Source organism: Antennarius striatus, chromosome 4 (genome assembly GCF_040054535.1).
Source record: "Antennarius striatus isolate MH-2024 chromosome 4, ASM4005453v1, whole genome shotgun sequence".
Classification (NCBI taxonomy): domain Eukaryota; kingdom Metazoa; phylum Chordata; class Actinopteri; order Lophiiformes; family Antennariidae; genus Antennarius; species Antennarius striatus.
In genome coordinates this window covers 4,826,506-4,843,465 of record NC_090779.1, presented here as the reverse complement: position 1 = coordinate 4,843,465, position 16,960 = coordinate 4,826,506, and the positions used below count along the sequence as shown (strand labels likewise).

General features: G+C 41.2%; 1 protein-coding gene across 1 annotated transcript; it reads left to right on the top strand.

Moving 5' to 3' along the window:
* Window positions 1-1,088: 1,088 nt before the first annotated feature.
* Window positions 1,089-15,362, top strand: chst6 (carbohydrate sulfotransferase 6). Its single transcript, XM_068313176.1, has 2 exons — window positions 1,089-1,301; window positions 12,080-15,362. Exon 2 carries the CDS (start codon window positions 12,154-12,156, stop codon window positions 13,360-13,362), a length of 1,209 nt encoding a protein of 402 aa, XP_068169277.1. The 5' UTR covers window positions 1,089-1,301; window positions 12,080-12,153; the 3' UTR covers window positions 13,363-15,362.
* The last annotated feature ends 1,598 nt before the right edge of the window (window positions 15,363-16,960 follow it).

Genomic DNA, 16,960 nt, shown 5'->3' with positions numbered 1-16,960 from the left:
TGATGTGATGATAATAATGATCTATTTAACTAAAACGGTTTCTACATCAGTGCAGGAGAGCAAAGACTGCTCAGCACTCACCTCAAGCAGTGGGCTTTTTGGTGACCAAAGAGCTTTGGTTGCAGAAAGCAGGATAGGATATGAGTCTGGCTCACACAGGAACCAGGTGCTTCCTTTTCATCTAGCATTGTTTCATTCTTCTTTGGATGCCCTTTATGATCAATTCCTCTCTTCAAATTCACCCTGGAGAGTTATACAAAAGTCCTTTTTTCACAACAGCACAATAATGACAACATCAATTTTCAGCTACAGACCCAAATGAGCATTTGGTAGACATTAAGTATGCTCCTGTTGATCCTCTTGAGAATTATTTTTATTTTAGTTTAGTGGTCCTTGATATGAAAGACTTTGGGGATGGCAGCCTTATGTTCAGGGTTGACAGCAACACCACCAACACCAACACCAACAGAAGCAGCTGTCGCACAGCAGTCCAGCCTGGTATCCTGATGTCTTGGGATGTTGGTATCTTTGTATCCTGGTATCTTAGTATTCTGGCATCTTTGCATCCTGACGTCTTGATATCTTGGAATCCTGTTATCTTGATATTCTGGTATCCTGATATCTTGGTATCATGGTATTCTGCTATCTTGTTATCCTGGTATCTTGGTATCTTGATTGACCTCTTCAAAGCTGACTGATTGAGGTCTGACGGGTGTCAAACTCATACACTTTAAGTGAAAGGCGGATTCTGATAACCTGCTACCCTGACAAAGAACTCATCATATGATTTGCAGTTCTGACATGTAATGAAATAAAGGGATTAAGTGCATAAAATGAAATTAAAACACAGTTGATTTTATCGCAGCAGTATAAGTTATGCCTACAATAAGAGTTTACTGTTACATTACAAATAAACCCCACATGCACCATGTCCGAAGGTCCATCCTGAAGACAGCTGACCGGCGGACTCCATCAGGTGATCCCCGGACCGATGCCCCACCATGACGCCGCCGCCCTCCGACAAGAAGGGACCACCCGCCCCTGCCCCGCCCCCGCCCCGCCCCCGGCCAGCCTCGGTGGACTCGACGCCGACCCCGCCCCGTCGTGTAGCCCGTAACCAGGTAGAGTTGGACCAATTGGCAGTCAGCTCCGTGGAGGCTCTGGCCACGTCTCAGCCCGCGAGCCGCCCGTGGAGGTAGAGACCCGCAGCCGCCGGCCGAGGAAGCCCCGGAGGAAGGAGCGCATCGCGTGGGGAAGGACAGCGCCGTCCACCGGCTCCCCGACCGAAGCCACAGCCGAAGGTAAGACGAGTTTCACGCAGCAGATAACTGTCCGCTCCGCCGGGAACGGACCGCTTTCTGCGCTCATCCTGCTGCGGGTGTGAGTTTCCTCGGGACCGGGGGTGGGGTGGGGTGGGGTGGGGTGCTCGCTCGGGAACTTTTTTGTGGAGGTGAAACATTTTGTCCTTTTTGCCCCCCCAAATTGAAACACGGACAAACAGTCGGTGCTTGAGACGAGCAGACGCACACAGCAACTTATTTTTATTTAAATTATTGCGGACATGGTCCAATATTTCACTTTCATGGCGAAACCTCATTGACTGGGGGGCACCACGACACCCCCGTTACTGGCGGTAGTTTGCCCGTTGTCCTGGAGATGGTGGACAGACAGAGCGGGTGGGACTCCCCCTGAAGACGGTGGGGGGTGTCCCGGTTTGGGGCGCAGTAACCGGACTGCTAGTGGAGGGACAAGGGGACAGGGACATGCAGAAACCCCCCCTGACCGGTGGGGGTTTGTCCCACCGGTCAGGAGAACATTTGTGATGCTGCCCCTCCAGAAGTACTAATACCAGTGAACAAAACGTCATCAAGAAAAAATGTATGAGGTGTGAATGGGAGTTGATTTATTCTGTTGATATTTTTTCATTTAAGCAACACTCAACGATTTTATTAAATTATAATTAACACATAAGTGGAAGCAGAAATATATCAATACTAACTAGAGCTAATATTCTCAGTAATGCCAAGTTAAGTCTGTGAAATATTTGTAGTACAGTATTGTTAAAATCAGATGGAAGGTGTTCCTGAGACTAAAATGTTGGCAGACGTGGTCAGGTTACTGCTGAACGAGCTCAGCTGGCTGAGTCAAAGATTTTGACATTTTCCACTCCTGGTAGAGTGAACCTGCACATCCAGTTCATTCCACCAAACATCCAGCTCTACACGTTTGTCCCGGCTGTGATGTGTTGAGAGACTCCCACATCACATTGACCACTTACTCCAAGTCCAATCAAGTATGAATCAGAATCTTAGATGTTGAAGCAAATGTACATTCAATGGCATTCATGTGAAGACAGCGTAACTAATGATATAAAATCATGATTACACCGTTATTTATGTATGGAAACATGTATGGAAACATGCAGGGATGAAGAAATAGGACTGGCAGCAACAAGAGCACAACAGCAGCAGGCAGAGGTCTGGTGTGTTCTCATGGATCTTACTGTACTGACAAGAGCAAGAGATATTAAGGATCCAGCCCTTAATCCCAACATTGAACGGCCCTTTCTCTAGAGTCCAGAACAATGCCCACTCTGAACACTCTGATGGTAATCCATCCAGTTTTCCACCTTTCAACAAAGGTGGCTAAAAATCCTGAATCCACCCTGCCTCTGGACCAACTCGTTCTTTCATTGCTGCATGTTTCATGAGAGTCTGTGTCACCACACAGGTTGGCATGATGCCACCCCAAAAGCCCTTTAGCCTCAGTGAAGGCTTTGATTGTCTCATGTTGATATTATAATGTGATATTAATACCTGATTGCCAAAAAGCACATTTCTCTTCACACAGTTGTCAGAGTGGTTTCACCAGTCAAGGCAGAGCTGTCAGTCACAGCAGCTGAACTGGTTGCTGACGTGTTTTGTTCTGAGCTCCAGGGTAGATTGCTGCCTCCTTATATAGTGTTATTGGTATTCGTGCCGCAACTGTCTACAAAACTGAATACAATTATTGTGTCATAAATTTGGTATAGAATTGATGACAAGATTTTTTTTGGTATGTCTAATCTGTAATGCATTTATAATCTGGACGAGGCAATAAACGCAACGGTGTCTCTATCCTGACAATGTTACACCGCAAACAACAAATTTATCTTGAAATAATGAAAACGAACAAAATTCTTGCTGTCAAACAGATAAATTCACTAATCACCTTTTGTTCCCGTCTGTGTCTCGATGATCCTCACTGATCTTCTCCACGCTGATTTTATGTTTTATGTTTTTCAGTACTTTCAATTCCAGTCATCATGATGTGTGTCTGCCATTTCTGTTTAGGCTGTCATATAATTTTATCTTATTTTTATAGCGTCTTCCCAGATGTCTTTGCAAAGGGTTTGTTTTGTGTTGCATTCAAGACAATAGTTGACTTAATCCCAATCTTAATCCCAATTTGAAAATTTCAGAATCTAGCACAGAATGCATTCCTATTATCAACTAAAAAAAAACCCCATTCCCTTATAAGGGATGGCATCAGTAATAAGTCAGGGTCATATCAGTACAGCTCAAGTTAAATAATGGGCTAATTTCAATGATTACAGATATCTGGACAGTAGGTAACATGAAATTAGAAGTCAAATGTTGTCAAATTTATTTTCTGTGATAAATTGATTACATAAATAAATTTGGAATTCGGGTGCTATCTGTTGCACCACCATCAGGCCTATTAGCACACACATCCGTTGAGGAATTTTGAAGCAGCATCAGAATGATGATTTACTGTTTGAAGGATAAACAGAAGAAGCATCATCATTTCAGAGGAATTCACTGTTTATTCTTTAAATATAGTAAATAAGACGGGGCTCTTCAAATGAACAAGTATGTAAGTATTTTAAACCTAAAACAAACAGGAGAAACCTATCCATTAACTATTAACCATTTACAAACTCTACTTCAACTTCACATGTCCCTGAAGGGACAAACACTGATTGTGCTGCGAGACATGAAAACAAAACACGTAAGATTTAGCGGGATGCATTAATGGGGTGTAGGGGCTCTGCAGTGAAGGGCAGGAGAGGTGGTCACAAGCAGACTGTACAACGCTGAAGTGCTACATTTAAAACATTGGTGGAGAAGTCATCATAAAAACTCACAACATTTGTTACACAACATATTGGTTAACCTATGAAAACATCTAAAAAAAAATCAGTGTCGATATAAAAAATATGCTTGAAATCAGTCTTTGACAACACATCAAGCATCACCGTTCATAATTACCATTCCCAGAAATGAAATGATGGGAGAAATGGACTTAAATATGGTCTGTAGACACCAAAAACAAAGTTTAACAGTCTAACACAATGCCGTCTCACTGGACAAACTGAAATTTAAGCGAGACAAGAATAATTCTCAAGCTCGAATCATTCAAAGGAGTCCCTTCTGAATCATCTCTTAGTTACCACCCAGCACAGACTAACACCGGTTAAAAACGAACACACACCGAAGCCCAATAAACAACTCCTCCGTTCCTCCTGCCTGCTCTTGTTCTTCTTTGTTCCATCTTCCTCCACCTCTCACACAGGGCTCTCTATGAATATAATGAGCCATTAGAGCAGAGGAATGGGAACATGGACACATTTTCTGACAAAGCTCAACACTAACAGTTGCCATGTTGCCAGGGTGAAGCCTTGTGGGAAGCAAGTCATGGTGTTTTAGAGCCATCTCTGGTAACTACTTGTTAACTTAAAAAGAACAGACAACAAACAGCAAAGCTTGTGCTTGAATACAATTTAGATATTTGCTGTATTGAAGATTTTTAAATATTGCTGTTACAGTCAGAATTGATGAAGATAAAGCTGCTCGTGCTTAGAAAAATAACAAAGCCATGGGATGAAAGTTTTAGCAAACCTGCCAACATCACAAACAAATGTCCAAAGTCATGCAGCGGACAACAAAACAGATGAACCTGAGTAAAGAAAGGGAAAGCTGAGGTGTGTGGCCGAGACACCATGACTATATCTAACTAACAATGAATGAGGATTGTTGTATTATGAAGTTTTCTGAATACAATAGAGTGAGATTTACTACTCTGACTTCTGTTTGAGGACATAAGTAACTCAAGTAATAGTGTTTCTTAAGGTGTAACCTTAATGACTCTTAGTATGTTAATGAGGGAAGTGTCTGAGACTCCCCACCAGACGCTAGGAGCTGAAGAAGCCTCTTAGATGAGAGCTGAGACGTCTTCAGACCTTAAATTATGTCCATTTGCCCTCAATTCAGTCTTCACGGGTTGCCATGAGCTGATGAATGAATGTTCAGGACCTTCACATAGATATCTGGAGGTCAGTCACTAATGTTTCACTGACTGCAGTGAACCAACTCAGCAACTTTTGATGATATGCCAAAGCCGGTATTTGGATGTGTAGTAGATTTTATGAGGGTTGTTGTGTTGTGTCAAAGCATTATAGAGTCACGCCAGAAAACAATCCTGTAATTTTTAAAAGTCTGGAACCAGATGATATTACTGATCACCGTCAAAATCTATTGGCTTACTGTGCATCTTCTAAAAATGTCATCAAAATGTATTCTCAACCCCGCTAACAGACAAACAACCACAAGGAAAACCTGGGTGGAGGCAGAATAACTCAACATGTCATTGATCTGTTGACAGGAGTGGGTCTCTGTGGGTCTCTGTTTTCCCATATTTTGACCGATGTGTTGTTGCATCCTGTCATCCATCATTGTCATAACAGAACTTTAAAACAGGATGTGGGCCTCCTTACCCTGTGCCCCCTGCGCTTGTCCTGGGAACCCTGGTGGTGGCAGCCATTGCCTCCTCTTGGTCTCTGGGTCAATGTGGTTCTCGGTGCCCTCCGTGGTTTTTCAGGTGATGGCTTCTGGATGCTCCTGGCTGCCTGGGTTGGTTTGCTCTGCTAGCCTGGCCCTGCTGGTTCCTGGTAGCCTCTCTGGGTGTTGGTTTTCATCACACATGTTTGTTCAGGGCTTACCAGCTCCTGTCAAGTCCAATTGTTGAGAACCGTTGGGTCCCGTCAGAATGTGATGAATCTCTCTTCAGACATCACAATCAGGTGGCTGCCTTGAGCTTACATGGGTCCTGGTTGGTAGCGTAGGTGCTTGGTTATGGTTAAAAACTAGCGTGCATTGTAACAAAAACTGCGCAGAGGTGCCCAAATCCCCAGAACACCTTGCAGGAATTGTAATAAATTGCTGTTTAGGAGGCGGGAGGCACCGCAACTGGCTAAGCTAAGGGGTGATCCAAGGAGCTGGACGGCGAAAGGTGGTCAGTGAGGGCTGTTAGCTGGGTGCCCAGCTGAGTCATGTTTGTGGAGAGCAGCTGCAGGTGCTCCATCACCTGTCGCAGTGTCGTTTCATGCTTGCCAACCAGAGCCCCTTGCGTTGAGAGTATGTCTTAAATGCTCCGTCCATTTTATGGCCTGAAGATTCAGTCATGGGTAAACTATTCACAGATTGCCAGGACCCAGATGCAGAGATGAATAACTACTTAATAAACAGGTTTATTAACAACAAAGTTCAACAGAATATCATTGTTCAGGTTCAAAAAACAAAAAGTTCAGAAAGTATCAATTGAGAATCCACCACAAGGAGCAAAGTAACAAATAATCATAACTCAAAAAAGTGGGAATACACACAAAAATTCCAACTGAAAAGACCAGGAGCTCTATTCTAACTGATATAACACAGTGGGTAGCACTGTCACCGCACAGCAAGTCAGCTGGGATAGGCTCCAGCTCCCCTCGACAGCGGATGAAGTGGCTAGAAAATGAATGAATGAATGAATGAATAAATGCAACGCGAGAGACTTGAGACAAGAGGATACGCAATACTGTGGGCCGGAAAGCAAGAGGAAATCTTCAGGCACAGAGAGTGATGACAAGCTGGACTAAAAATCCTCAGGGTTATCAGCCTGATGAGGCACATATGTTGAAAATGTAACACAGGTGGGGAGACCCTGCCCACAGGCTCGGCATCGTCTCCTGCCACACTCCAACACGGCAACGGAAACAGAATCACAACGGAAATAACTTGCTTTCAGCAAATGTGTTTTTGTGTGGTTTGGGTCTGAGTGGACAAGGGAGTAATGATTACAATCAAAAGAAGATGGAAGCGTCAGAGCCATTTTTTAAAATCTGCAATCAGGTTGAAAACAATTGTTCTTTCAAGTCCTTGAAGTCAGCATCAATGTGCTTCAGGTCACTTGGCCGGTCCCAAATTGCCCGTAGGTGCATACTTGCTTCTGTGTGACTCCGTGTCCCCCGCCAGCTGGGATAAGCTCCAGATCCCCATGACCCACCACAGTGGACCAAGTGTTAGAAAATGGATGGATGGAATAAAATTTTTAAATAATATATAGGAGTGCCAGTTGATGAGAAATTGAATTGATCACAATAACAGATGAATTAATCACAATTAATTAAAGGTAGGAGAAACTTAAGGAAATGTTTCTTCAAATTTTGGAGGGAAGGCGATTCAAATATACGTATGTATGATGAAAGAAATGAGTTCGAAATTATTTATCGGAACCAGAATGTTTCTTAGAAGAATACTGTGTACCCTCGTGCATTTGCGCATCAACGCTCGCGACTTCACCTCATCGTGTATTTTTGGTAGGCAGTCACGTGATACCGTACGCGCATTCTATTGGCTGACGGCATCCTGAAATGCGTGAGACACAAAAGTGTTTTAAACGGTCAATAAGAGTGTGGGAAAAGGTAATACAGATAGAAGGTGGTTTAATATTAGTATAGGGAGGGTATAAACGTTTAAATCACCGTAAATAATAAGATAAATAGTTCATCGCGGAATTCGTTAACTTCGTGTGGTCCCTGGAACACATTAAACGTAAGGAACAGGGACGCACTGTAATTAGATGTTTGTATCCTCCTTGATTGCAGAGACGCCATCGTACCAGCGGGACTAATATTTATCATAAGCTAAGCTGAACCATCCTGAGCCAAGAAATATGTTGTGACTGTAATTATAGCAAATACAGAAGGTGCTTATTCATACAAAACAGGTGCAGACTTTCACCACAGGATCACAAATAGACACCGCATATTCACGGAGTGTATCATGGTATTTATTATCAGTTGATGTTTCACATGTTAATAAGTTTTGCACTTATTAACAACAAAAAACTTTTAGTATGAAGATGAATCTTTTATTTTATGTGATGTAAGTTTTTTTTTAAAAATTTGTTGTTAGAAGCTAAACCGTATATTGTTTTGATTTGTCTTTTGCATTTACTATCTTAATTTTCAAGGATAAATATTTGAAGATAATGTTAAACCAAAAGAGTTGTTAACATCAGCTTTTCCAGGTTGTTGTTGAACACGACAGGCTGGGTAAAATAGCTGCTCCGTCCACCCACCCATCCATCATCGAACATACAACAGGTGATGACGATAACTGCTGTTATTTCTAAGCAGTCGTGTAACATCTTGTTCTTCAAGATATTTGTTAAATGACGCAATTACAGTGACTCAGCTGCTGACAAAAGAAAATTCCACAAAGTGAGATGAGAATCTGAGACGTAGCATAAATTCCTCCAGAGTTTGAACTATAGCAGTAATACAATCGTGGGGTTGCTCTCTAAATTTTTACAAACTAAGTGAATCATATACTATTACAAGTAAAAGATTAACGGCAGACTGCAAATCAGGAATGAAAGGGTCCGACTTTAAGAGTGCGGTGAAAGAGTACCTGAAATAAAACCCACTGGTTTGCCTCCATGCAGTGAAATCATCTTTACTTAATGACTTTGTCAGTTGTATAACTGGGAAACTGGGAATGCTCTGATCAATTTCAATGGCCACTATAGCAATTTTAAAATGAAATACACTTTTCATTTTTTAGCTGTGAAAGCTTTAGCAGTGTTTGCGTACGTTTAGCCCTGCACCAGTACAGGTGTGTAAGTCATTGAGGACTGTGAGGTAAATACTTGCATTTACCCAAGTCTCAATTACATCGTAACTTGATCGTATTTCTCACTTGTCTGTTTGGAAAGCATATCTGCTAAAAGATTGATGTAATGGAATTTTAGTTTCTTCATCCGCAGTTTGGTGTTTCGGTTGTTATTAAGGATGGTGTTAAACTTGTGCCTTCAGTATTTCAGGACAAGAGGGAGTCACATTGTTGTTAGTGTGAAGAAGGATGATGCTGACGCAAGGTCAGAATATCATTTGTATGTTTCACAGATCTGATGTTTGTTTGCTTCAACTTGCAGGTGCTTTCCCTTCCCAGGTGCTTTCTGGGTGTAGGCCTCCAAAAGTAACACAAATGAAAAGTTTTCTTGTTGCTCCATCAGTGATCCACCTAAATTCAGACACTGTACAATTTCAGGCATATTTTCTGACTTCTCACTGACACAGAGACTCCAGCCTCTCTTTTCTGTCAAACGGAGACTTTTCCTTTTTCGTACTCTCTTGATTTTAAAAGCACTCAACAAAAATATGAACACCTGATTTCATTTTTTGCATTGTTGAAATAAAAGTTTTAGAATATTCCTTTACACGCAAACTACATATTTGATCATATTTAACATACAAATTTGTTATTATAAGGTCTCATACTTGTAGCTAGTCAGAATAAATGAATTTAGTTTATATTTTGAACAGCAGGTTTTGGTGTGTCTGTGTTTGTTCTCTCCGGGTTCTCTGGCTTCCTTCCACCTCCAAAAACATGCATGTGGCTCCGCGATGCGTCCGCAGCATCTTCCCGCCTCTCGCCTGTAAGCTTGCCGGGATAGGCTCTAGCAACCCCAGTGACCCACAAACGCAGAAGAAGCGGTACGGAAAATGAATGAATGAGAATGAATTGAGGACAGGCGTGTTTCCCAGGATGCCTTAGATAAGTTAAATACAGCGTCATCTGGCAAGAGACACTGATGGACACTCATGGTCAGCCCAGAGAAAAACAACCAGGGTACCTCACGGTCACAGCAGGCCATGTTTTGACATTTGTGACATTGGTGGAAAACAGGATGGGATATTTGTTCATCAGTTCTACTTCATTGAAAATATTTATCAGTGAACATTGTAAATACATTCTTATTGTTTACATGTTGTTGGTAATTCATGCTTGTTGTGATGCCACAAGATTTGGCTACAGAACACATCCAAAGAACTGGGCAGTGTGTTGATGTGTTCACATTCTGGTTTGCTCTCCCACTGAACGTTCTCTACACCTTGTTGGAGTCACAAACCTTAGAATCTAAGAATCTATGTACATTAGGAAACATATATTTCCATGTTTGATTTATGTGTATATACAGTATGTTTTATTATGTAAGCTACTACCTCCCACGTATTTTATCGATGTACAATGGTATGTTAAAGGAGTCCTATTATGAAAAAAAAACAAACATTTTTCCGGTCGCTCCTTGAATTTGGAATACACACGGTTTCTGTATCAATAGATAGATTTTATCACAGCTCCCTTCTCGACATAACAACTGGAGTGATTGACATATCCTGAGCCCGTCTGCGAGAACATCCCCCTCTCCCCGGGTGAAGGTGTTTTCATCCCCAAAGTGAAGTTCGTGATCAGGCCAAGGTAGCAGTGTGTGGTAATGACCTCGAGTGGAAGGTAGCGCGTGTGCGTGCACGTGGCGCATGTGAACCACATCTAGGTTGGGTGTGGCTGGTGCAACTTCACCTCATCGTGGATTTCTGGTAGGCAGTCACGTGATACCATACACGCATTCTATTGGCAGACGGCATCCAGAAGTGTGCACAGTTCCATGAGTCTCAGACTTGCGTGAGACAAGAAAGAAGGTGGGTTAATATCAGTATAGGGATGGTAGTAAACGTTTATATTACCGTAAACAATAAGATAAATAGTTCATCATTCCATCGTGGAATTCGTTAATCGCGTGTGTTTCCTGGAACGCATTAACCGCAAGGAATGAGGGCATGCTGTACACTATAATCCAAAAAAATGTATCTGTGTAAAACTACAGCAATAATTTCTTTGGTGATCTTTCCAGACATATACTAGCATGATATTACTTTACTGTAAGCATGAGAATGGACCGACCTCATAAAAATTTGACCTATGTTGGTCAGATAAATTTGAAACCAGCTTTCTTGAATGCGTCATATATCAGTAAAACTTCCAGGTATTAAGAACCAGATGAGGATATACAGTGATCCCTCGTTACTCGCAGTTAATACTTTCCAGAGCCACCGGCAAATAATGAATTTCCTCGATAATGCAACAAACTATTATATTATTATTACAGTAATTTAAACTTTTATGAACCCTCCCCATACTGATATTAAACCACCTTATATCTGTATTACCTTTTCCCACAATCTAATAGACTGTTTAAAGTTACTTAAAGTGTTTCTTTAATACTCGGAAGAGAGTTGTGTTCCATGAGTTTTGGAACGCAGCGCACTTCCGGATGCTGTCAGCCAATAGAATGCGCGTACGGTATCACGTGACTACCTACTAAAAATCCACAATGAGGTGAAGCCGGGCATCTTGAAGTAGGAATGCTCAAGGGATGACTGTATTTTTGAACAGAGTGCTTCAGTAGAGTGTTGGATAGTCTTATGCTCTATTCTTTTATATAAAACGTGCTGTAGACATGCCGCATAAATAATGATACCACATCTGATTCTGAGGCCATCAAGAGACACGGTTCGAAAAGCGATTTTAATGCTTCCACCAATAGGGGCATATAGGCTTACCCTCTGCCCATCTGTTCATTCATCTGTTTGTAGCATATGCGTTGTAGGTGTAGCCAATAGACAAGTCCTCAAAAAGCATTGGACAGAATTAAAGGATCACGTCAGGAACTTGAAAGGTGTGCATCATATAATTGGTTTCTTCAAGCCGCATCTTTTACATGTTCCTCTGCATCATTTGGGAAAGTAAGATTCCATCTTCATTTGTCTATTTTGGTTCTTCTCTGAAAGTAATGTGATAAACTTATTGATGGTTATGACACTGTGTCGAAGAACCTCTATAAGAAGCTTAGCTCTTTTTTACTCCATCAGTCAACTAATCACTGACCCACAGCTCTCTTCTCTTCTATTCAGGAGAGGCATTGCTCCACAGAGGAGAATAGAGTTCCACGTCAACCACCAAAGACTGAGAGTGATCCACAGCTGTCATGTTCCGCTGCAGAATGAATGTCAGCACCATGATTTTCCTGGTGATTCTCCAGGGGGCCACAGTGGTACTGTTCTGTGGTTGGTACTTCCAACTCAGTTCCTGCAATAACAACACCATTCAAAACCACAAAGTTCACATTCTGGTGCTGTCTTCATGGAGATCAGGTTCATCTTTTTTGGGTCAGGTGTTCAGTCAGCATCCATCTGTTTTCTACCTCATGGAGCCAGGATGGCACATCTGGGGAAGACTACAAAAACCCAAGAACATGCTACAATACATTTTGAGGGACTTATATCGGGACCTATTTCAATGTGAATTCTCTGGACTAGAGGCCTTCATGCCACCAAAAAGCAATATCAGTAATGTGTTCATGTGGAGTCACAGTCGAGCACTGTGCTCACCTCCAGCTTGTCCTCTCACTCCACGCACTGAGCTCAGCGAAGAGCGAAAGTGTAGCGAACGATGTAATGCTACTGGCCTTAAAGGGCTGAAGAGTTCTTGCGAGTCTTATAGTCACATAGTGTTAAAAGAAGTACGATTTTTTGAACTAGACTCCCTGTACCCACTCTTTAAAGACCCCAGCCTCGATCTCCGCATCATCCACCTGGTCCGAGACCCACGGGCTGTGCTGAAATCTAGAGAGCAAGCTGTCAATGCCTTAGCGTACGATAGCACCATCGTTGTTGACCAAAGAAATATTCCACCTGCTGACTTACAGTATGAAGTCATCAAGGAGATCTGCCGCAGCCACGTGTTAATCAATGAGCGCGCCATGTTGAAACCCCCTTTGTTTCTCAAAGGCCGCTATAAGCTAGTACGCTATGAGGACTTGGTGCGCAATCCAATTGGGGAGATAAACGACTTGTATCAGTTTGTAGGCCTGGAGCTAACCAGAAAGTTGGGGGAATGGGTCTACCGAGTGACTCATGGAAAAGGTGTAGGATCGAAGGCAGACGCATTCAAAATCACTTCACGAGATGCTACTGATGTCTCCGAAGCTTGGCGTAACTCACTCCCTTTTGCCAAAGTCAAACGAATCCAGGACTTGTGTTATGGGGCCATGAAAATGATTGGATACAGGACTGTTAACAATGAAAAAGAACTGAAAAACCTTGATATAGAACTACTAGTACCACAAGGGCCATACAAATTTATCTGGTTGCCACCCAAAATGGGGCAGGCGGCTAATAAGACAAGAGGAAAATGACAAAGACATTATCATCAAGGGACTGCAATGGACTGTGTGAAGGTCTATATTCTTTATAGGCTTGTTTGCTTGTATAATAAGTGTTCTGTTTTAACCTAATTTAATTTCTTGCCATCATGAGGTTTTACTTACAGTGTACATATAACACCTTCTTTTAAAAGACTGCATTTACGATCACAGGGCACATTTCAGGAATACACACAAGCAAAAGATGAAACACAAGAAATGAAACACAGGTACATTCACATGCACATGGCCATAGTGTGTAGGTAACTCTATCCAACTTGTTTTAGGTGACACAATGAGGAAACCAAGCTGCTGACGAATCCCAATGAATGTTTCCTCCTTTCAGTTACAAGAGACTGGACGACAAATCACAATAACCTCATCAAATTTGTCTTCTGTCCTTCAGTGTCCTCCTTCCCTTTGCAACTGTTTTTCAAGCCTTGAGGTATTCTAGTGCCTCATTAGTATGCAACCATATTTTGTAGAAATTCTTATTTTTACTGTATTGTTGGCCTTTCTTGGAGCACCTGTGAACATTTATATACATCTATAGTCTCAATTTAAACCTCCCAACACAGACAGAATCTAAATTGAATAGATGCCATGTGTTTTCTACATATCCATCACACGTCCAGGTTTTTTTCAGAGAAAGTGTTGAAGGTATAGCAATTGTTCATCCGTGTAAATCTTAAGCCCTATCAAAGCAGTCAGGAAAAGTTCTTTTTGTTCCTCAAATGTCCCGCAATCACTGCTGCAGTGACATTAATTTTGGCAACGGACATGTTTGAATCCTCTGAAATTAGTGTCTTATCGATAAAGTGAGGCTCGCGTGTCACCTGGAAAATTGCCAGAGATAATTTAGCCCATAGTGAGCGGTGGAGGTGGAGTAAACTGTGGCTATGAATCAATAAATACGGTTAATGATCAGTCTGGTTGGTACGTGAAGATAAGGTCTTATCACTTATTTTTGGTTTTGTTGTAATTGGGAATCTAGAGAGAGACGAGGACAGGAAGGGGTTAAAGAAATGACCACCATTCCTCTAATGGGTTGGGGTTGATTAAAGTGGGAATAGAAGGATTGTTGTTCCCTGTATGAACACATCATCCTAAACGGGTCCTGGCAACGTAGGGCAAGTTGATTTTTTCTGCAATTTTTTTTAAATGTTATTGAAAAAATAAAATGATTTCTCACTGATTTTTTTAAAATGAAGTTTTCTAAATGATTCAGTCCTGTGATACATACATACCTGTACCTGTATTTTTATGAGTGGGTGTGTTTCTAGAGATACCAGTGTGTTTCTACAGATATCAAAGTGCACTGCTAACATTGATTCAGTTTGTTCTGTAGTCTAAAAATATTATTTATAATGAATTTAAGTTCTAAATGTAGTTGTGAAGTTTTGATTTCATTCTGTATCTATAGTTCTTCAGTCTATATAAAACATCAGTTAAGTTGAATAACAGTTTAAATGTTTTGATTAACATTTTCTTTCAGTAGATTTTCTTTCGCTTTTCTTCACTAAACCACACGTACAAAGTGAGAAATAAGTCTCGTGAAAACTGGTTTTAAGGTTACCAAAAAAAAATGAAAAAGACCAATTCACCCTACAGTGTGAGCTTCTATAAGATCGGTTTGCTTCATTTCAAATTGTCTATATTTTTGGAGACCTCCTGTACGAACTTAGAGATTAGAGTGTATCTGTCTGGCTGAAAGACAATCATGTCAAGTGGGTGTTTTTCTTTTCACTCTACCGTGTATCAGATTCATTGCCATTAACATAAACCTGTGCTGTTGGTGACTCATACATTGGTTACCATGGTACATATTTCTGCAGGAAATTCAAACAATTATAGCACATAAAAAAGGTGATTCCTGCTAGTGCCTTCTTTCTGTAGAGCATATCCATTTTTTTATCTTTTGATGTCACTTTCTTCCTTAATTTTTTTTTTCTTTTTTCAGAAAATTAACTTTTTGAAATTTGATTTCTTTATAAAAGGGCACTGTGGTCAAAATTTTAATATGTTTATATGAAGTTAAATAAATTATTTGTTGTAAAATTTTGACTGATTGTGTCATTGACTTTTGTTGGCATGTTGAAAACCGCTTCTTTGTCCCTCCATGTTTGTTGTACTATTTTTAACTGCAGCTCACAAGTCACCTGTCCCATATTTTAAAATAGCAAATTTTTTATTTGAATAGTCTGATAGACTTCATTAGACTTTAAGAATTTTAGTTCAAATGCTTTGTAGGGTTTGCAAACCGCAATCCATGTGCAAAGAGAGACACACCAAAGTTGCACATTTCGATCTCTGAAACCGTTTCTTTTACAACTGTTGTTTCTATTCCAAATACAAATATGTCATCTGTAAACACAGGAAATTTAAAAAAAAACCCCACACATGACCACACAAACAAGAACAGCAGCATGGCTTCAGAAGAAGACTAACATCTGCAACATACAATAGGTACGTTTCTGCAGATTGCTATGAAAGCCTGAAAAAAATGTTTTGTCCACAACTGATAACAATCAAGTCATTGCTATTTGTACAGCCTCCAAGAACGAACTCTCTTACAGAGCTGTAAAAAATAATGTAGAAGACTTCAAAATCCCGCTTTCAATTTTATATATGACTTTAAAGAAATGTTGCTTTTCCAGATAAACATCCCACAGAAAGCCCACGTAATTAAAATAAACACGTATGAGGCAAATACAAATGTTGCAAAAAGACTGTTTTCATAATATTAGTATATTGACACATTTCTGTTCCAGCAAACAGTAGAATGTGCAGCAGGAGTATTACGAAATCGAGTCAACTGAGTAACATTGATGAACACAACGTGAATCGGTTTCGATTTGCAACAAAGCTAGGCGAGGAAGTGGAACACAAGATGAAGCCCCAGACAAAGGGACTGGTTACTGGTATGCTAAATACTGCTGGCTCCACGAGAGGTGTTCATTTCATTACTATAAACCACTCCCAGTGTCATTATCAAAATTCAGTTCAGCCACTCAATCTGACCAACCACAGATCACATGAGCTCCACATGTCAGACCAGGAATTTCTGCACAGTGACTTCTAGAAGTTTGTCTGCATTCTCTGGGTCCTAAACTGATGTCAGCTTAACGTCATGGCCACAGCATGAACAAGAGAGTGTGAACACACAAGATGCGACCTGCTGACCTCAGATGACATCACAATGCACCTCCCACCTCCTCCTCATAAAACCATCTCATCAGCTTCTCCTGGTCAACCTCTCACCATCTGCAACATCACCTCTCAGCCACTCATCTTCTCTCCTTGGGGCTCTACTTCTCATGACTTGATTTATTTCAGCTGAACCTGTGTTTAAACGTTTCCTCCCCCTCTGAGTTCTGCATTCAGAGGAATGTAACAACACACGAGCTGAATCTGCAGTCTGGACAGAATGATCCCACAACACCAGCTCCGTCCAGAAGAAAGCTGGACCTTCAGGTGTCCTGGTGGTTCAAAAATGGAATCTGATCATTGGTGAGAAGATGTTTCATCAATGAATAGATTCCATTCTGCTAACCCAATTCCTCAATGAGCTTTTGTAGCTCGGCTACAACCA